We start from the raw sequence: 21,268 nt of genomic DNA, 5'->3' as shown, positions 1-21,268 counted from the left end.
TTCCTTCACTACTTTTAATCTCATGGTGCTTTTTTGGCAGTAGATAAGAGAGTAGTTTGCAATTACTTCTTACCTTGCGGTATCACAGCGACTAAAGCAACGTCTGCAAGTGTCCGGACACCAGCTCAACCAATTTTCCCCATCGTGACCTGGTGTCACTACTGACTACAGTGCTACTTGCAGTCAGGACATATTAAATTTAGTCTGGTCCTATCCGTAGGATTTGTTTAACAACGGAGGCCATGTCCATTAGTTGTACTACTGTTGGCATAACTCTGAGGGGCGGCATGCAAGCTCTTCCATCGTTTCAAGATAGCAACACCTACAGAAGAGACCCGCCACGTAAGGTCGGCAATTAAGAAATGGCTGCATCTCTACAACGTATAATCCATATTGCAGAAAAAGATGCCCTGACATATCACACTTATGTGCTTATATGAACAGCTAAGCCCACACCGTGAATAAGGTCAGCAATGGGCTCCGCTCATTCTTATGCCTTGCCTGATATGCTGACAATACTCTTCTTTTTGTGCTAATACTGCACGAAAGCGCTACTAATGCGACGAAAAATATAGTCAGGTGGTACACAGTGTTATGAAAAGTTCACTACCTACGTGACATACATTTATATAAAAAGCTTTCTTGCTAATAGCGCCTAATGTCAGAAATAACAAATCATGATAAGGCTACAAAGACGACCGGAAACTGTCTGAAGTTACGATAAGTTTTCCGCGTTCAACTATCACTTTTATTGCGATAGCAACTCTATTACCACTTCACGCGTAATTCTGCCGTTGTCGGCGCCCTTAGCACCGCCGTGATGCTTCATATAAAGTCCGCGATAACATTGTGGCCACGCGCTGCATGCTGCGGGTGCGAGTGAAAGCGCTCCCCAGTGGCGCGAGGATTGTGCCTCGATCTCGCGCACCCAGGGGATGAAGGCAGAAAGGAAGCGCGCCGTCTTCCACCATGCGCAAGGCACCAGGGGCGTTCTACTCCGGCGGCGGCTGTGTATGGCGCGGCGGAGCCCAGCGGCGCGGCCCTACCTTGAAAGCGATCTGCGATGGAGACAGAGTCTAGGTGCACCGATTGCTGATTGCTTCGTATGCGCTGTGTTCTCGTCGCTTAGTTTGCGTTGAAGCGAGAGGCTGCACGAAGGTCAATTCGTTCCTTGCTGCTGCCATGCTTCGTCAGGCCAGCGTTTGGACAACGGAGTGTCCGCGGTCATCGAGTGAGATGCGTTCATGTCTGCCTGTGCGCGCGTGACACCATGCTTGTTAGTTTAGATAGTAAGCAAACGTTTACAAGTTTATACGGCTGATCAATCTACTATCTTTGAAATAACTATCTAATATATTGCCTACCGCGTTTGATGCTTCCCCCTTCCGAGCGAAACTGCAAATTGTTTACAAGACCTGCAAAGTTGAGTACAGTGACTGAGCGAAATCTTCTTTTTGCATATTCAGAACCAATGCGTATTTCCTTGTTCACCATGCAGCGGTCACAGTGTCGTAGTGAGTCTATATCCCTGGTATGCGACGTAGTAAGTGGAGGTAATTTGGACATGCGACTATCGTTGTGGTTGACAGTGATAGGTCTCACGTGTAGTGGTAGTGCTTCGAACAGGATCGTGATTCTGAGAAGCGTTATTGTCAAAAGCCTCATTGTCAGAAGAACATGAAAACAAAGCTGGCGAACACAAAATCGTGTCGCTAAAGACCGGCGCGTTCGGAGATGTTAGGGCGCGGAAAAATCAGTAGAACATTGCCGTGTTGGAGGTTGCATCATTTCGCTGGATAAAGCTCTAAATAGTGCGAACCAAACAGGAGCGTTCGCCGGCAAGAAATTTGTGAGTTTCTTAGTGGTGACATCGCAAGGTGGTTGTGCAGTGCAGGAGACAGTGGCGTCCTTGATGCTGCGGTGGTGACATAGCTTGGCTGTTGTATAGAGAGGAGTTGCAGCTGAATCGAAGTGGGCGTAATTTAGCCGCTGAATGTTGCAGCTCGCGAGGCGTCCATGGTCATAGCTTGTCAGAATAAATACACTGAAATTTATTCAGAATAAATATATAGGTTCACGAAAACTCGTAAGTAGTGAAGTCGCGGACATTAACCGCATATCACTTGCCGTTGCAGTCCGCGATAATAATAAACGGATTTGATTTGACACTTTCATTGAGCGAACACAAAAAAAGCGCGCCCACGGTGTCTTTGTCGTCGTATCGCTACAGCCGTAAGGCTATAGATAGAGGCGTTCTGCATGTAGGTGGATTGTATAGCCAATTCACGTGTGTTGATTGTGTTGAACCTGGTCGTCTAGAAGTCGTATTATACTTTAGGTTGATAAAATGACTGCAATACTGCACATAAGAATTTTTTGCGAGTATTTACAAGAACTGTCATAATTGGTGTAGCAAGAAAAAACTGCACAAAGTTTTATGCCTTGATTAAAATTTCATGTACCTTGCTAAATATTTTCACCAATATCCAGCATTTATACTCAATAAAGCATCGGCACAGACGCGGCAGAAGAGAAACGTAAAAGATATTTAGCCAAGCATGTTGTAGCGTCGGCGCTGACACATATACGCAGTTTCCCTAACTTTAGTAGGCCTATGCATAATGTTTCATATCTATGTCCGGCTTTCTCTCACGGTTCACAGCCTACCACAAGGCGATCGGCTGCATTAATTCCGTCGGCACGAAGATCAACGCCTGCATGAATGGGATCCGTACCGGTCTGCAGAAGGCCGTTGTCAAGGCGCCTAACCAGGACATCCTCCACTACGCATGCTGGTCAGTACGAGTTATGCAAGCCTGCCATGGGTGCAAGGGTTGTGCCGCAATGTAGTGTACTTCAGGCCAGAAAATGTTTAAAAAATATGGCAACACAACAAAATCTAATATTTCCTCCTTTGGAGAGCACATCCACTGTTGTTATGTCGTAAGACATGCGCCGGACGAGCCGAGGAGATAATAAGAGACCACAATGCTCGACATAATCTGCAAGCCTTCCTGGGAAAGAACAAAATGTCCGCTATACATTCAGACACTAGCTACTGCTCCGACGCAGTTGCTTTAGCACGGACCAACGCGAACTTGCTTATTAAAATACATGTAAGACGGAGAATCAATTTCTGAACCAACCACCGAAATGAGTTGAGTGAAATGTGCAATCTTCCGCAGGTAAAATATCTTTAATTTACAGCATGAGTACAAGGCAACGTTAGGTTTGCCGAGAACAGGCATATGTAATGAAGAATTCAAGCAAGGCGTTAACAAAAACGTGATTCTCACAAAAAAATGATATAACTCTTAGGCATACGAATGTTTCTAACTGCTCTAAGCGTAAGAAAACGATGTATAATTTCACGACATACGTAAAACTGTTTCACGGTTTACGTGAATTTCCAACAAATCTATTAAAAATTATCTCTATATCAACAGCGCTCTATACAAACATTTTTCCGAGACGAACTTTTAACAGTGGTACTAATTTCATTACTGATTTACAGAGTTGTGAACTTACTCACCACATTAGCTGAGTGGTTATGTCTCTCTGCTGCTCAGCACGAGGTATCGGGTTTTATTTCTGGCAGTGGTGGTGGGCACTTGAACGGAGAATAAACGTGATAACATTTCAGTACAAGGATATACGCGCACATGGAAGCAAGCCGAGGTGAAAATAATCTGTAGCTCTCATAAAGCACGCGCTGTTTCAAAGCTTCTGTTCGTACCAAGGAAATTTGAAAATTTACCCTGCGGCTATTTGTTGAACATCACTGCAATGCAGCGTAACTCAATGTGCAGCATTTTCAAAAATCACGATTGAAAAGGCCACCCGAGTTTCTAGAAACATTTAGTCAGCAACGTTCAGAGCTTGCAGCTCTTCTAATAACATGCGTATTTGCGGTACTTGTTCCTAACTTTCGTGCTGTGTTATGGCATTTTTTATTCGTGACCAATAACCTACTATGACGCAGCAATAATTTTACGTATAAGTGCCGTAAATACGCATGTTAATAAAAGGGCCTACGCTGTCGACGTTGCTAACCGAAAGTTGTTGAAATTCGGGCGGCTTGCTGAGCCGCCGTTTCTGAACCGCCATCATTTGTCTGAAAATGCTGCCCACTGAGCTACAGTGGTGTACTGCGGCAAAGTTCGACAGAAAGCCGAAAAAGCAACGTCCAAAATGCTTCGAAATGCCTACAATGCTTTTCCTTCGAGTGGTAAGCGTTATGTTCGTTGCCTTGTTTTTTTTCTGTTTAAGGCAGCTTACGTTTAAAAATTGCGCATGAAGAAAACGCGACTTCTTGCGAGTGCTACCGGCTATTGTTTATGCGGACTGTGAAAAAGGCGTCGTCATGTTCCGCACAGCGGTGCCGGGACAAACAATTTCTTGCTTCTCAGGAATATAAATAGGAGCTCTCAATTTGAAACTACGTCTTAATTAAGGGGCCATTCACTTCACTCGTAAGAGAACAGTCATACTGATACCCATCAACTATCATCTTTTTCCGCCCCTCTCCAGCTCGTACGGTGATCTGGTTGACTGCCTCGAGCCGGTGCTGACGCCTTGCGAAAAGGTCGGGGGCAAGGAGTTCACGCTCAAATTGATGGAGAATGTGTTCGGGGAGGCCCTGGAGCTGGTGTGTGGAAACTACAAAAGGGAATCCGAGGCCTGCAAACGTCTGCCGAAGCTGCCTGCGCTTGGTCCGAAAGATAGCAAGCTCGAGAGCTACATTGAGCTCCTCATTGAGACTGCCACCACATTCGGCCGCAGAAGTTAGCACGTGGCTCGCTGTGCGTCCCGCTCCTGCGTTCTTCAGGGACTAGCGTGCCAGACGGATCGTTAGGATGGTGGTTGTCACGTTGCCTAACTTCCACACAGAATGAAAAAAAATAACACATTTAGTACTTATAAAATACACGACACGATTGTGCGAAGTTACAGAATCGCAGAAAGCTAAGCCTTTTTATTCGAGAGATTGTAGTGCATAAAAAAAATTGATGCCTGTAATGAAACCACATAGACTTTTAAAAACTTCACATGGGACCTACGTTACGGTCCACAGTTCTCGACAAGTTAAACTCGGTGCCCATTTTTGTTCAATGCGGACAACGAGGAAACGAAAGTGTAACGCATCTATCGGAGTGTCTTGTGGTGCAATACTTATTTTATTACACAGGCCGATATTAAACCATTGTCACGAATTACGAGACTTTCGTCTTGCTTGTCGTGCTTGCCGCGCGAAGAGGAAAGGATGTGAAAGATGTAGTCGAGGTCTTGATAAAACCCACACTACGTTTATCTCATTGGACAGGAGGAACAGCTACACCAAAAATTTGGAACACATGACAAAACACATTCACGCTACACTACAAGTACTACGACTTACAAACATCTCACGGCAAGGTGGCCGAGAAACGAAGGGTCACCCGTTTGCTAGGTGACGACGTCACAAAGTAGACCATGTCTCGATCGTGGAGCGACGGTGCAGGCGAAGATGGCACTTGGCGGTCTGGAGACGACCACGCAGCAGTGAGCATGCATTCGAGCCACAGTGCCCGATACAGGAATGGTCAGCTTGCCCAGAGGACAGCTTGCGCACGAGCTTCAGTGCTCGGCGCGAATGCGGTCATATAAGGCAGGCCATGATCGCTGCTGCGTTGAACCGCTGACAGGTGAGATGGCTATCGCGCGATCCCCGATGCCCACTACGCTCCAGGCTTGCAAAGCCCACTACGCTCCAGGCTGCGCCAGTCGTGCTGGCGAAGCGTTTTCTCAGCCGGTTGGGCGATTTCTTGACGGTTGACGGTTCGGCTGCAGCTCCCCGGATAGCCGCGTTCCCTGGAACCTTGATTGACGGCATCCGACACTTCGGCCTGCTGTCTTCCGTCTGCTACTGTGTGGAATAGGAGAGCCTCTTATAATAGGAGAGACAACGGTGCGAGCCTATTCGCTCGCACCATTCACGCCAACATAAACTGTATTTTTCTGTAGAACAAAAGGGATGTCCGATAGCCGAGCGCTAGACGAAGGTTAGGTTAACCTACGAGGTTTATTCCCATTCCCCGCTGCACAACAAAAGAATGTAATAATGCGTAAATGTTTGTATTTATCTGAATTTTTCTGCTAGTGTAGCTTCATCTCTAGATACATATATCTCTACACGGAATCGTTCACATAGTAGCACATATATAAACATTTCCGTACGCCATGTGCCTAGCTATATATGCAATGGAAAACAAGCGGAAGGTTTTTACTAATGAAAATGCACCTACGTTACCTGGCAGGGGCCGCTGAAAACTCCGGGATGCGGTGCCGGAGCGACCTGTGGCGTTGCACATTTTTGTAACATTATTTTTACACTTTCTACGTAGCGCCTCAATCTGTCTACTAATTATTAGAAAGGGCCTACCCTTCCGACTCAGTAGTTGTACACACAACCGATAAAATTGTTTCAGGGTCCCTTTAGCGTGTCGAGAGTCCCGAGTAGTACTTTTTTTTTCAAAAAGCATCACAGAAAACATCTAGTAAAAATGCTCTATAAGACGGATATTCGAGCAGTGGTTGGGCTGCAGGCTCTTCATGGTTGCTTTAGCTGTCCATCGCGCAGCGAAGTACGGAACCATTCACGCATTCGTTTTCTATTCGTGGTTTAAAAAAATGGTTAACAATGGAAGCAAGCAGATAATAACACTACTTTGATCGTGTATCTGCCTTCATTCATTGCACGAATTGCTGTTGCGCCAACTTCACTGCGCGACACACATGATCGGCATACTGGATAACTAACACGGTATACACGTACTTCAAAAAGCGGGAAATAAACATGTTTGATATGTCTAGCTCTGGTGATGTCACACTCCTACAGTGTTTTAATGCGAGACCATTACTTGGGTTATAGTGCGATCGCTCCGTCGTCAGTAAGCCGTGACCGAAAAGCCATGGCAGAAAAAACTGCACACAAATTAGCTTTCCATATAACTAAAAAACAAACAAACAAAAAAGGTGGCCACGGCGAGGATTAGATCATCTGCCCTACCGCCAGCCCTACCGTGAGCTGACTTGAGCGTGCCACAAGGAGCCACTAGGGTACAGAAATCACGGAGCCAAATACACAAATTAGATTCACTCACACATTAGAAAGCACGCATCTTTACCTTATGTTTAGGTAGGGAGGGAGGGGCTACTGTCGAATTTCGCAATCATGCTCGATCTCCATTCGGTGTGCCCACATTTGTTTCCCAGAGGGTGTTGGGCAATACTACTGGGGGGGGGGGGGGGGGGCGAGACTACCCTGTGCCGTTCGACCCAACCGCACCGGTTGGTAGTTGGGGCGCCTGCGCTCGCAATCCGTTGCATTTGCGCTCACTGTATAAACGCACACATTAGACATGTTCACGGAGTTTGGGCATCCGTCTGTATTGCTGCTCGAGTCTCTTAACGCAATTTGTAGACCCTACGTGATGAACGCCGAGGGGGGGGGGGGGGGGGGGGGGGGGCGACGCATAGCCGAGTAAGCGGGAAAATTCTACCACAAAATGCACACTTGTAGGCATTATAACTTCTCATGAGCACCAGTTTGAGCTTCATGGATACGTATCACGCCTGTATATGGAGCTCTCTCAAACGCGACCATTCCTGTCAGGATGGACAAGCATACCACCGAGCTATGCCTCTCTGAACGTCGTACTCGACGCTGTAGCCCCGATTGCGTCATGTGTGGCGCAATAATGGCGCAATGTGAGCGTCCCACACATGCAAGATCGGGTAAAGCTCATAACCTCTATTCACGCATTAGAAAGCTTACATGCTTAACTTATGATACAGCTAGTGGGTTTCCCATGGTCTAATTTCACAGTCGTTCCTATTCGCACTGGGCCCGCCGTTGTCAAATATGGTGAGCGTGAATCGGCATCCCTCTGTCTTGCTGCTCGAGTCTTTTCACGCGACTTCTAGACCCTGCCTTGCGAACGCGGGGGCGTCATAACTCGGCAAGCATGAAATTTCTGCAATAAGCTGCACGCTTGTGAGCCTTATATTCCTGATGAGCACAGGTTTTAGCTGACTGCAATATACCCTCTATGGCTGACTAATTTTTCTCAAACGCGACCACTTCCGCTCGGATCGACAAACGTAATGCCTCTAGATCATTACTTTTCATTTATGGCTCTCGGAACGCCGACCGAGAGCCTGAATTTTACCTCCGATTGTGTCATTCGTGGCGTGGCAACAGCGTCATCTCTGCATTGGGCACTTGCATGATCAAGCAATGTTTTTTTCCCACTACAAAACAATGGCAAAGTAATGAATGCGGGTGACATAATTGCAAAGATATAAGGTAATACTAAACCATGCTTATGTTTCACGCAGTTTCAGGAAGCGAGCCCTTCTGACGAAATTTAAAGAAGACTCCTATCGAAAAAATGAAAAGAAAGAAAGAAAGGAAAAGACAGCACGAGTGAAATTGTGGTCCTACCATTGTCCCTTTTGCAGACTAAGTTGAACGTTAGGTTTGTCTAGCTTGCCCAATAAAGAGTGCGTGATGCCGCTATTCCAAGGCGCTTTGCCCAGCGATGCGCGAATATTACGGCAAAATATCATTTCACTCTCATATTGCAGACATATATATAATTCAAGCACTGTTCGATTCCCCACAGTGACGGCCGTGTAAACATGGAGGTAGAATGCAGAAATGCTGGTGAACGTGAATTGAGATGCTTCTTAAAGAACCACAGCTGACCTAAAATAATTCCAGGGACTTACACTACGGTTTCTTTCATGATCGATTCCTTGCTTTGGCAACATAAGCGATCTCATTTTAAAATAATTTCGCGGCAAATCTTCTTCATTTTATTGTCCAGACATTGGTAACCCATCATTTTTTAATTGTTATATAAAGCACTGTTAATAGCTGCATGGCTCTCTTTTAAACACCACACATTTCATTGAGAAATTGGTATTTACATATGGCTCGCGATCCTCTGTACGCATATTTTACTGACTCGAGTATTCCGGCTTCGTCTCGACTCTCAATGGTGACTGCTTGCTTCGGTATATTCCTCAATAGGCCGACTCGTAATATGCATGGAGGAGGTGGCGCTGCGTCGGTCTGTTTGCTTGGTAGCATTGATTCATGCTGACACAATTGTTCGTCTTGTTGCCAACAACGCCGTATCCTCCTCGCTGTTGGCGGTCGGTGTGGTAGCAAAACGGAGGCATGTTCCCAGAGCACATCGTTTTAATTAGGAGGCTTACATTTTGAACTCTGACATCATGAATAGTTCGCCTTGAAGGTCTTCCTTTTTTATTATTTCACAGAGTTAGCCGTCCGCCAGCGCCTCTTTCAGCCTGATGGCGTTCTGAGTGTTAACGCGTTCAATAAGTTCTCGATTCTCTCACTTTCTATCTGAATATCATTATCTACTGTATACGACAGTAAAATGAGCCCTCTTCTAGTTACTCCTATTGCGCTGTGGTTCATTCACTCCTCTTGCTGTAAATATAAACACAAATTTTCACGGTCAAGGACATCAAAGTCTCCCACGTATGGAAATTTGTTCGAAGCTTTCGCCTTTGAAGGATGTATTCAAAAAGCGCTCAGTGAAGTCGCTGTTTTTGTCAATTCCGATGTGCACTTCCTAGCCGCCATCTGAACTCCTCTGCCGTAAACGTATTAGTGCGCTTAATTGGTGTTGCGGCTCTCAATTACAGACCTCCGTTGTCTTTTTAGTATTCCGCATTCTAGTATTCCTTTCTCTAGCGTTCCCTGTTCAACAAAGCTTTCCACCCAAGAATTCTCTGCTCTTGTTCGCCTATCGGCGTTGATTCTCCCTAATGGTGAAAAATCACGTAAACAAGCGGAGTGCCCATTAACGTATCCTTCATCAAAGCTGTATTCAGTGCAACTTTATTTATGACATGTTTCCTTTTCATTAGGTCGCCTTTGTTCGCGCGGCATTTTCTCGCGTGAAAGTGAGGCTATTTTTTGTGTTTGTGAACTGTGATGTCACACCAATTAACACTAAAGACAGTGCTAGGGACACCGTCTGACATTGTATGCACACCTTCGTTTTTGGGTCATGAAAAATACAGAGGCCTGATCTTCTTGCGCAATTAGGTCATTTCGTGGCTATTCCAGGATGATTACCAGAATTGAAACAGGACCACATACCATGCTTCTTCGACAGCGTGCATTCCCTTATTATTATTTCGAAAGCATCCTCAATCGGAACAAGATATTCTGTCTGAAACCGGCATGACTTTTGCGCAACTTCTTTCCCGCAAGCGCTGTCTAATAGCTGGAGAAATGCCGCTCGACCTTGGCGCGCGCCAATAACCGACCGAGCTAATGCACCCCGGCGCTATTAAACATTGGACTCATTCCAAGCCCGAGCGCGCGTCGGCAAAAGCGGATCCGCCAATTATATATGCTTCTCGTGCGTGTTGTGTGCATTCCTAGAGGACCGCTAGTGAAAGTGAATTATTCCATGCCAAAAACCTGAATTTTCTCTTCATTTTAGTGTCAGAAGTGTTGGAACTCATATCTGGTACGTTGTAAAAATCAACAGCGGTGCCTATGCCCGGGAAAAATAGTCAGGAAATACGGCCAAAACGCCTTTAAGGGGAACTAACGTGGTGTAAAGCAATATACGGGGTGTTTCAGCGAACACTTTCCGGAATATTTAAAGGTTCCCTGTGGCAGATAGCACAATTCTAATTCATGAGCTGGCCTACTCGAAGAGGCGGACATTACTTGCGCAAAAAATTAAAATTCATAATCGACTTATAACAAAAAATCTGTAATTACATTTTAACTAATTACCTTATGGCTCATATCGCAATTTACAAATTCTAGCCGTGGAGTTCGCAAGGCGGATCCACTTGGAACCAATTCTAAGGATGACATCAGTTTCGAGGTAATATTCCCGAACTTTTCGGAGAACTGCATTGGTGTTCCAGTTACATTCTTAACAAAAGGTTGTTTTATGCATTGAAGCACAAAAGTAACTGTGCCATTTATTTGTGCCTTTTTAAGAAAGCATATCCCCGGACAGCAGCAAACCGGCGTCAGTAAAAAGAATATGCTCACATCGTCATCTCAGTCTACTACGGCGGAATGAGGAGCATGGATTTACGTTCTTTCAGTGTGTAGAAAATCACTTTTTTATCTTTTAGGATAAAATAATGGCTCATATATTGCCTAGACGATAGTAAATATTATTTTACATATGCATCTGCCAAACTTGAATTGTGAGATATGATTATGTACAGGGGAACATGTTGAACATCTGCGGGCTTCTGTTGAAACGGGTGACCTACAGGAGTGCAATCCTGTAAGTCACCCTTGTCTTTTTTTGCCAGCTACATATAGCGGCATATATTAGTGGGCAAAACTGAAGTAGTCTAGGGCTTAAGATTGTCAGCTGCTCAAGGTTTGTACGTCCTCTTTTCCTATGTGTTGTCTAATGCACCCATTAAGTTCATTAAGTTAGTAGACGAACACTAGAGGAAAAGCTGGGCGAAAGAACTGGCAACCGCAATGGTGCCACCATGTTGGTACCTCTCCTTTTTGTGATGCTATTAGACCGTGCGTAAAGTTCATTCCGTATTACTTTTCGGGAAGATGCGATGATTATTGATAAAATTTTGATGTAAAATTTTCGGTGCCTGAAAGGATGCGTGCAGGCGCCTGAACTAGATGGTGCCTCACTACTGAGAGAGGTTCGGGGTAGCGTTGATTACGCCTGTCTTCTGAATCGCACCTCGTGGTCTGCCTCTGTGCGTGTGAATAGAGCAGAAACAGGGCGGTACGTGCCCTTGCGGTTCCTATTTTCAATGCATGGGCGCTATAGGGAGCTTTTCCTCGAAGAGTTGGTTATATTACTTCTATGAGAAAATCCACCACGGTGAAGAATCTCCAGTTATACAAGCTCTTTCACTGTCATAGCCAGTTCGTAGGAGAAATACTTATGTGTCTTGTCAAACTCTTACCTTTTCAGTTATTTCACACCAGAATCTCCATGTTGAAACTTAGCGGGCGCCTACTGATGTGCAGTAAATGAATGCTCAGGAGAAAGGGAAAGTGGTGACGAGAAGAAAATAATTTCACCACTGACTAAAGCGTCGGCCTGCGGTTAACGTTTCTAGACTGGTAGTCAGTGACGGTATAAATGAAAAAGGAAGGGGAAAGGGTATTGTGGCAGATTCAGCATTCGCAGCCGCCAGTCAAGCCACGTGCTCTGTGGTAATTCGAGTATTATTGCGCAACTTTCTTCACAAGGATGTTTTGAAGCCTGGCCAAGTTCCCAGTCATAGGTCTACAGTAAGCTGTCTATTTGCAGTTTCTGCACAAATAAGCACCCAGCGGTTGCCGTTCACGTTCTCTTTCGTTGCACACTAAGGCATGTACGTGCATGGAATAGCCATTGCTGTATCGTTTCTTTTGAGTATTATGAACGAGCATTTTCTTCTGTTCTGCGCCTCCGTAATCACAACGAGCGTTTTATTGCACCGTTATAATGCGTTTCACTGCAAATCTCTTGGATCTGGGTGGCGGTGTTAGAACGAGCTGCGAAGATGTTGCTGAAACACGCTGCCGGTGGTTTTGCGCTGCTGGCTGCGTCACTTGTTTTCACTACATTCTGCGGGCAGAGCAAGCATATGTTCATAAGGTTCATTTGCATAGGGCTCTATCGTACAAGATTTCTTGCAATACTGGCATATCAGTATTATTTACCGCAGTCGCCGTAGGTTCAAATTTCATTGTATACTAAGTGCCTTTATCGCCTTCATCTATATTGGTCGGATTACCAGTTTTTTTCCTCGGGAAATAATACGCCCAATAGCTTTGAGTAAAGAGATATTCGACTGCGCTTCGGTGGAAAATAACTGACACACTTTATATAAGTGTGGTTACTGGCCTACTGCGGCTGTTCAGCAGCGTCTACGCTATACTGGCACAATTCGACATACTCTGGTCACACGCCAGGCGCCAGGATACAACCGGGTGGCATACCACGCGGGTCCCAAATGTACAGATTTAGGAGTTTCTGATATGGGCATACAAAACAAGGAAATAATCCTGTTGTCGTTGAATTTGAGTCTCATTGTCGCCAAATTAGTTGTCATTATTGTCGTTGCGCCTCGATAGTGCAGCCGCCTTTACCGTCGTAGGTCCTGGTTGTCGCTGTGCTTCTCGTAACTCTCGCTGATACAGCTACCGCTGTTTTGCAGGCGAAAGCGTACGAGGTGAAAATACTACAATATATAAATATATAATTATTACTTGTGGTTGTTACCATCAGCGTTGTGGCGCTGCCGCTATCTTCGTCATGGCTGTCGCTCGTAGAGATATCGGTGTATTGCGCTTATCACGAAATTAGAGAGCGTGAAATGCTGAAAGAACCAACTCTAGGGCGGTCGTCGTCTTCACCGTCGTATAGTCGTGCCTTTGTCGCTAGTCGTATGTTCATTGCCCCTGGTAACACAGGTATGCGCTGCTGTGCCGGACGGTCGATTGTCGCTACACTCTTAAAAAAAAGAGAGTCAAAAGAGAGTCACGACTACCTCGACTCTCTTTTTTCAGACGTTGACTACCTTTTCTTCCAAAGGTAGTCACGAGACGAAGTCGGGACTCGCGCATGAAATGGAGGACTCCCATGAAGGGAGTCAGTGATAAGCACCTTATACAATCAACCAATGTGGATTCATTGGATCACTCAATGAAATAGTTGGTTGACTATACCAAAGAAAGCAACACAATGCAGGTTAACTATAGGCGCAAAAAGTAAAACGCATTTCATGCAGTGCTTCATTACTGAATTATCAACATAGCAAGAAATGCAAATTGTTTTTTTTAATATTCAGTAAGAAATCACAGAAGCAGGATGGCAAAACGCCAACTTCATAGTGAAAACACTGGATGGTATTTATATACAACGCGGTTTACATACATATCTGTTTTGTATTTAAAGATTCCTCAAGGGAAGCAATAAGGGGCGGAAGTACATAAATATTGATTTAACATGCATAGAATAAAAAAAGAAATGAAAATATAACATGAATATACACTCAATGTCAATGAAAAACAAACTATGAAGTCCACCAAGTTGCACGCGGAACTCATCATTCACTGAAGCTGATGGAGCGTACCGAGTAGAGGTGCATAGCTATTTGTGTCGCCTCCTAGTAAACACGATTAATTCGGGTCGTGTACCAGTGAGCAAAAATAATAATTAGCAATTGAAGGTTGTTTCTCTAATTATCGTTGCAACACATCTTTATTTATGTTTACCACAATGTTGTAAATAAAACAAAATAATATATAAAAAACCAGTCATGGGTCTTAAGACCCACTCTAGCCTGCTAAAGCATAGCCTCTGAGAACTGTTTCAAACGCCGCGGTGACGGCGTAAGTAAAATGGGCTTGCAGTACAGAAAAAAAGCACAACCTTCGAGACTCACAATTACTTTCACGGTCGTTTGCGGTTTTGATGCTCGTAGTACAGTGGTTGGCTTTTGGCTTTCGCATTTACTTCGACTTTGGATACGCAACTGTGAAAAGCGCGGCAGCGGTAGCAGCGGTTACTCCTCAGAATCTGAAACCACGCCGGCGGTTCTTTATTCCATGACGGCGGCAAGCCTGCGACCGTCGAAACGCGAGTGGGATTTTTCTCTTGCGTCCGTTGCGCCTGTGATACCCGACAACTGTAGCAGCATGTCATCTGATCCGACTTCAACTGAAGGCTCGCCGACTGATGCGGAAGCAGTTTACCTCGTTTCGCACGGGCCACCAAAGAAAATTGTGAAGTTCACAGGCGCCCGGAAGCTCGCCGACCTTCACGAAAGTGTGCGGATGGGTGGGTTCGCGCACCTGATGACATGCAATGATCTCCTAATACAGGTGAGCATGAATGTTCTGCGTGTTATGGAGTGTAAAGATGATTTGGTCACTGTTTGGTTCGTATGGGCAAAATAGCAACAGTACGCGTAGCGGAAATGTCGAGCACGAGTAGTAACTGTTGAGTTGTTTCACGTTTACCTGACAGTCCGAGTGTTACGAAATTGCCCTGTGTCACTTCACTGTGCTGCCAATTACAAATATTTTCGGCTCGTCGCTGACATTGACACGTGAAGCGCATACTTGCCCTTAGGAACACATCGTTGCGCAACTTCAGTTTTTGCCTAGGGGAGAACTGGAAAGGAAACTAAACGTTTTCGGGGACTTCCGTCTTCTGCAAACTTTTGCGGTTGGTTTACTACTGATTTGAGCTCAGGTGTGCAATCGCTACCCTATTAGATAGGGAAAGGTGAAGTACTAACAGCTTCAAACAATGTAATGGTGCTTTAGTTTGTGTAACCGGTCGTAGTATGCCATAATCTGCAAATTTCTGTAGCATTTAACCAATAAACAGACAAGACGAGGAAAACAGGAGTGTTGTCTGCCTTGTTATTTGTTTGCTGCAGTAATCATGCAGTAATAAAGTTAAATTCAACCAACACAGGTAAAACATTCATTGACATTTTCACCAACAGGACTATGAAAACGTTGTGCAATCAACTATATGGTTCTATCTTTGGGAAATCATCTGTTCCTATATACTGATTGTTGCTGGCATTGCTAAATAAGCTCAAACTTGTTTGCTCAATGTGTCCTGCACTTAGCTCACATATGGGCCGCAGGATTAGTGTTGTGCTGTGCTTTATGGCTTTAAATAACAAACCTATTTGGGACACTACAGCAACCATAGAAAAAGGCTAAAAATTAATCAATGCCTGTTCAGTGTCCACTGGTTCAAACCTATTGATAAACCACCGGTGTATGCTTTCAGGTCAAAGATCGGTTCCCTTGCTATGTCAACATGAATGAAAGCACAGCAGTGCATGATGGGGCGTTGATTAACTTATTCGTCTCCCAAAGCCACTCTGAAGCATCAGAGGCACCAAAACAGCTGTATGCTTATCCGTATGTCTTATCCAATCTGTACTCGTTAGTTAACTCTGTATGACTAAAGTCTGTCATATGCTGGAAGGATAAAATAACGGTATTTGAGCAATACTTTAAAGGGGTCCTGAAACACTTTTCTAAGTAATCATAGCATATCATCACTATTAAATTACGTCACCTCAAAAATTTCCTCCCACAAAAGTTTTCGAATCCTTAAAGGACAAGTGAAGTTAGACATAATTATCGCACCGATAAGTGGTTTTTTGTCTCCTTTCATTTCCACTAGCATGCTGGAAGCTGCACAGAGGAGTTGGCAAGGGGGCACAAGGAAGCAATGCCCCGTTGCTGTCCGTAGGGTGAACGCAAGGCGGCTCGTGGCGGCCGCAATTTCTACGCTGCGCTTTTCATCTCTGAAGCCATGCGCAGCAGCGTGCAGTCGTCATGTTCAGCAAAGCAGTGCAAAGGTGAAATGGCTGTTTTGTCTTTTTGAGGTCAAATACATATATATATTTTTTGTTTATTTAACTCAAATGAGCAATAATGGTATTAATGAGAATGTTCTTGCGATCACGAAATCAGCCAATAGCTGTTGTGGGTCTAGCTGCTTGCGATGACACTGCATAACAACTATGCTTAAGTGAGAGCAAGCAATTTTTAACTGCTTTTGCACGAGATTGTGAATTCTCTGCTGCATGTCGTGTAATATTTTGTTCACACTCCCACAGGAGCCTCGTTAACAGAGTGGCAATGCTTTCTTACTATGCACAAAGTGTTTCAGGGCCGAATTAAAGCTTTGTTACTAATGAAAAGGCATTGATAGGTTTAGATAGAAAGACAATGAGGTTAGCCAGTGTAGACTGGCTGCACTTGGGCTCGAAAAGTGCAATGTGCTCAATGCCTTCTGGGCTGAGAATGCTCTCGACCAGTGTCTAGAGCGTTCGGGTATTTTGAAAATTGTGGGTACAGCTGTTAAGGGGGGGGGGGAGTTTCGACGTTGTTAGGCCCAAACCGTAAATTTCTGATTTTGCGTTGTACTGATAGCACATGTTTATAGCTTTCAAAAAATATAAAACACTTGGCTATATGCGACTTCTAAACCACTTATTTAATTCATTATATTTTTAGCGTCGACTGTAACGTGGGCATGACCTGTCGTCGAGACTTAAGATGATATGAAGTTTCCATCGTATAAAAACGTCTTGAATTAGACAGTACTTTTGGTTTTGGTTTGTGACTTTTTTTTTGTAATGCATTTTACAGCCCTTAGGGAGCTCTTTGTAGCTCTCATGCGTTCCTCTTGCTTTTGTTTATGTTGATGTGTGCTTTTCGGAGGGCACGTCACATCTGTGAAGGACCTATTTCATGCCTTTTAGTGTTGCTGATGAGGAAAACACATACATTGATACAAAATTGAGTTTTATTGCAACCGCTGCAGTGAAAGCGTACTAAAGCATCTGGAGGTCACTCCTGTACATTTTTGTTTTTCCATGTGGATGCTATCAACAGACTCATGGCGGGTAAAAAAGCAATTTCAAGCTAAAGCTGAAGCATAACAGCAATGAAAGGACTGCAGAAAGAGAGGGAAAGACTACTGGTAAAGTTTAGTATGAAGATGACTAATCGTGGGATGTATTGATTAAGCAAGCAATTTGACACATCTATTCGCACATTTCTCAGAATGCGATGTTTCGACTTAGTCCCTTTTTCTAAAAAAACAGCTGGGCGTACGTGAACTAAATTTTGTGTACATGTCAGCTAGTGCCTCGTACAACTTTGCAACTGGAGGGAATATCTGCATGCTCATGGAAATTTAGAAAACAAATAAAATGCATGTCATATAGTGGCAATTAGTGACATGCTGTACACTCACGATAATTGATCAACAACTAGCTTAATCAGCCGCCCTAGTAATTTCTTATAGAAGATGCTTCTTCAAATTGGTATTCATGGCTAATTTTCTCTTGTGTGCATTTCTTAGTAGTAAACTCTTTTGAAGTAATAATTAAATTCTTTTATATTCTGTTTTGGTGAAAGTATTGTTAGAGTGTGAACTCTGGTCATCATCATCAGTTTATCTTGGCTATTGCAGGTCCAAAGGATATACTGTTACCCCTCTCCTGTGTCAAACCCATCCGATAAATTTTATAACCTCTGTCTCGTCATGCACCTAATGCTTTCATAGTGCAGTTAACCGAACAAATTCTCCCATCTGATGAATCACAGTTCACCTGCTGGATATGATTTCATGGAAATGGTTGCACTACAGTGCTGTTGCATATTGTTTTTTTTGTATATTGTTTTATGTAGAAGGTTTATGCACACTTTTGTAAACATCAGGTACCCGAATAAGCTGTACAACATTGCTGCAAGGTGCCTTGGTGAACCAGTACCCAGCCCTGAGGAACAGATTGGACTCTGGCTATGTAAGAGCATTTCCTTGTAAATTTCCTTCATTTTGATTTCTTTGGCACATTTAAAGGTTAAAATATGCTGTCAAAGTCTTTCTTAGCACTTCGTAATGTTTATGGCCATTGTTTCTCGCAACTGTTCTCGTCTGTGTGCTTGTCATTGAGTAGACATGCTGTGATCTATAAGCTTTGCAGCTTGACTAAATTTGAAGATGCCAACAGCAGCTCTGCATCTGAGGTGCAATACGGCCACCTTCTGTAAAATTAATTGCATGCTCAGCTAAATATACAATTGGTTGAACAATATATTTTGTACCTGTAGTCATTTATGCATAAAAATTTTGACCACACTAATACAGAAAGAAATTACTCAACTGCTGTGTTGAAAGGTGTGCTAAGATAGCTCGACTGGTACATTTTAGAACATGAAGGAAACAGTGCAAAAAACAAGTTAAGATTAGGGCAACTCTGTTTTTACTGTGTACTGTTTTCAATTTCTTACACAATCTGAAAACCGGAAGCCACTGAACTGGTATTTATGTAAAGTCAGTTGCTTTCACTTCATTCTAGTTCTCCTGGCACATGCGCCTGAAAAACAAGTACAAAATCTTAAAGCTTAAATCTCCTAATTTATCTAAATTGCACTGTTGTTCCCACTTGCTGCAACATAACTGTCAACTGCATCAGAGCTGCTCTTGCAAAATCGTGTGTACTAGGTATCCTGCAACTGATAATTGCTGTACCAATGTTAGCTTCAGCTAATGGTAAACACATCATAATAAATAAGACGAATAATGCAAAACAACAGTATCTGAAAAAGCATACCACCATGTTTGACAAGTAGTCAGAAAGTGTTGCTATGTATCATTGCTGTTAATTGGTGTTCTTTTTCGCATTAGAACGCCTTTAGATTAATAACAGTGCACCTACTTCTGTAACAATTTTTATTTATTGTCGTGAAATAATGCATCTAAAATAATAAATTTCACAATCAGTTATTTCTGTAACTATGATAACTAGCCTGATCTCACCTAAATGTTCATGCTACAGGTTGGATTTTTTTTCGGCTGAGTTTGCTTTGTATATACAGAAAGTTTGTTTAAATTTGGAGGACACACACAGTCATGACTGAAAGGAATAAAGTGATGTTGGTCACAAGCTATTTTTCAGCATTAATTAAGGAAGCCACAATGCTATTTGAATATAAAACTTATTCCCAGTGAATAGCTTCTGTTGACTGCCAAGGAACCGTGGCGTGCAGTACAGCAGCAGTATGGTAGCAATGTAAGATCTGCTCACAATTGATTGTTTACATGGCCTTGAATTGAAACGTGCTACTGTGTCACGAGAAAGCACAGCAGAAAGGAAACAGATGATACCATTTTTTTATTGTAGCTCGTTCATGCATTTCACTTCGACATGTATAATGAACTAGCCCCAAATTCAGGTGGAAACAGCGCTAAGGATACAAAGTGAAAGCACATTGAGGAAATTACACGTTGCACTGAGTATTTTTTCTATGCGTCCTCACATAATCCAAGTGTGTCCACCTGAATAGGAGTAACAAACTAGCAGATATGTTCACATTAGCTAGGCCCATCCTTAAGCTTTCTAAGTTAGCATTACATAATTCTAAGGAAACTATAACTTGAATCAGTGCCTGTATAGTATGTTTTTCAAATACGTAGTTATTGCTAGTTTTTCTTAAACAAACAAAAAAGAACAATGTAATATAATGAGCAAGGTTTTCATGTTTGGTCCAACCATTGAAAGGCCAAGTGAACCACAGCGGAAATTAAATGTGGTTTTATTGAACTGTAGAAGTCATAAAAAAATATAAAAAAGATAACTTGCCACTGGTGGGAGCAAAACCCACATCTTGCAAATATAGCATGCAATAGTCTACTTATTGAGCTGTGGTAGTAGCTGTCCTCTCATTCACATTCTTGGGGATTTGTGTATGTGTACTAAATGTGGCCCAGCACCAAACTCATAATCATGGCAGATGATGTGGCACATACTTTTACCTGCAACCATCACAAAGGGGATGACCCCTAGGAGCAGGCAGCAGGCCTATAAGTCTTTGCATTCATAACAGCATTGATGCCTTCAGGTAGCATACAGTGCCATCTGCCTGCTCTTAAATGTCATGTACCACATGACGCCTACGGTTCAACGAACATGCTGCAGCGTCAGCCATGGCCTTGAGTGGTGCTAACAGTTCCAGGGCCATATCTAATAAACATAACAAATGCGGAATGAGGTGAATGGGAGAATAACCTCCATCGTGCTTAACTGATACAGGCTCACATGTGTAATGCATATGACGTGGGTTTGCCCCCACTGGTGGCAAGTTTTTTTGCCTACTTTCTTTTCCAATGTTTAGTTATTTTACATTTCAATAAAATGACATTTAATTAACCCTGTACTTTCCGTGGCCTAATTATCTGTTGGCTGCATACAGTCTTGATTAACAAAAATCTGGCCCATTGTTCCACCTATTCATGTTTGACCCACTTGCAGTACACTTCCATAAGCATCACCCATTAAATAGCCGAAAACATCTGCGATATCCTTTTTTTTAGATAGCTATATGCAGTTAGCTGCTTATAGCTGTATATACCTACACAGGGGACCCTGATCATGAGAAGAAATTTACAGAAGAAAAAATTGGGTTGGAGTGCCTATGGCAGGCATTGTCAAATGCTGACTGGGAGCTTACCACTCCGTTGAAAAGTGTACAATCATTGCATTCTACCAGTGCTAACATATGGGCCAGAACTTGGAGGTTAACAAAGCTCGAGAACAAGTTAAGGACCACACAAGAGCGATGGAACGAAAAATGTTGGCCTAACGTATCAGAGGAAACGGGGATAGCCGATATTTTAGTTGACATTAAGAGGAA

The 21,268-nt window shown here is 43.5% G+C and overlaps 2 protein-coding genes and 1 long non-coding RNA gene across 3 annotated transcripts in view; all 3 read left to right on the top strand.

Annotated features, from left to right (window-relative positions):
• The window catches only part of LOC125946969 (uncharacterized), a 30,496-nt gene extending 25,325 nt beyond the window's left edge, over nt 1-5,171 (top strand). The window contains exons 4-5 of the mRNA XM_049671202.1: nt 2,663-2,795; nt 4,531-5,171. Coding sequence (XP_049527159.1) covers nt 2,663-2,795; nt 4,531-4,789 — 392 coding nt within the window. The 3' untranslated portion in view covers nt 4,790-5,171. The remainder of the gene's footprint in view (nt 1-2,662; nt 2,796-4,530) is intronic.
• The window catches only part of LOC119459162 (putative phospholipase B-like 2), a 554,157-nt gene that overhangs the window by 163,227 nt on the left and 369,662 nt on the right, over nt 1-21,268 (top strand). The gene's annotated exons all lie outside the window — the stretch shown is intronic.
• Nucleotides 14,180-19,056, top strand: LOC119458428 (uncharacterized). Its single transcript, XR_005193509.2, has 3 exons — nt 14,180-14,911; nt 16,242-16,419; nt 18,293-19,056. It is a non-coding gene; the product is annotated as an uncharacterized LOC119458428 (long non-coding RNA).

This window comes from Dermacentor silvarum, chromosome 7, assembly GCF_013339745.2.
Source record: "Dermacentor silvarum isolate Dsil-2018 chromosome 7, BIME_Dsil_1.4, whole genome shotgun sequence".
NCBI lineage: Eukaryota > Metazoa > Arthropoda > Arachnida > Ixodida > Ixodidae > Dermacentor > Dermacentor silvarum.
This window is presented reverse-complemented; position numbering and strand designations above follow the sequence as displayed.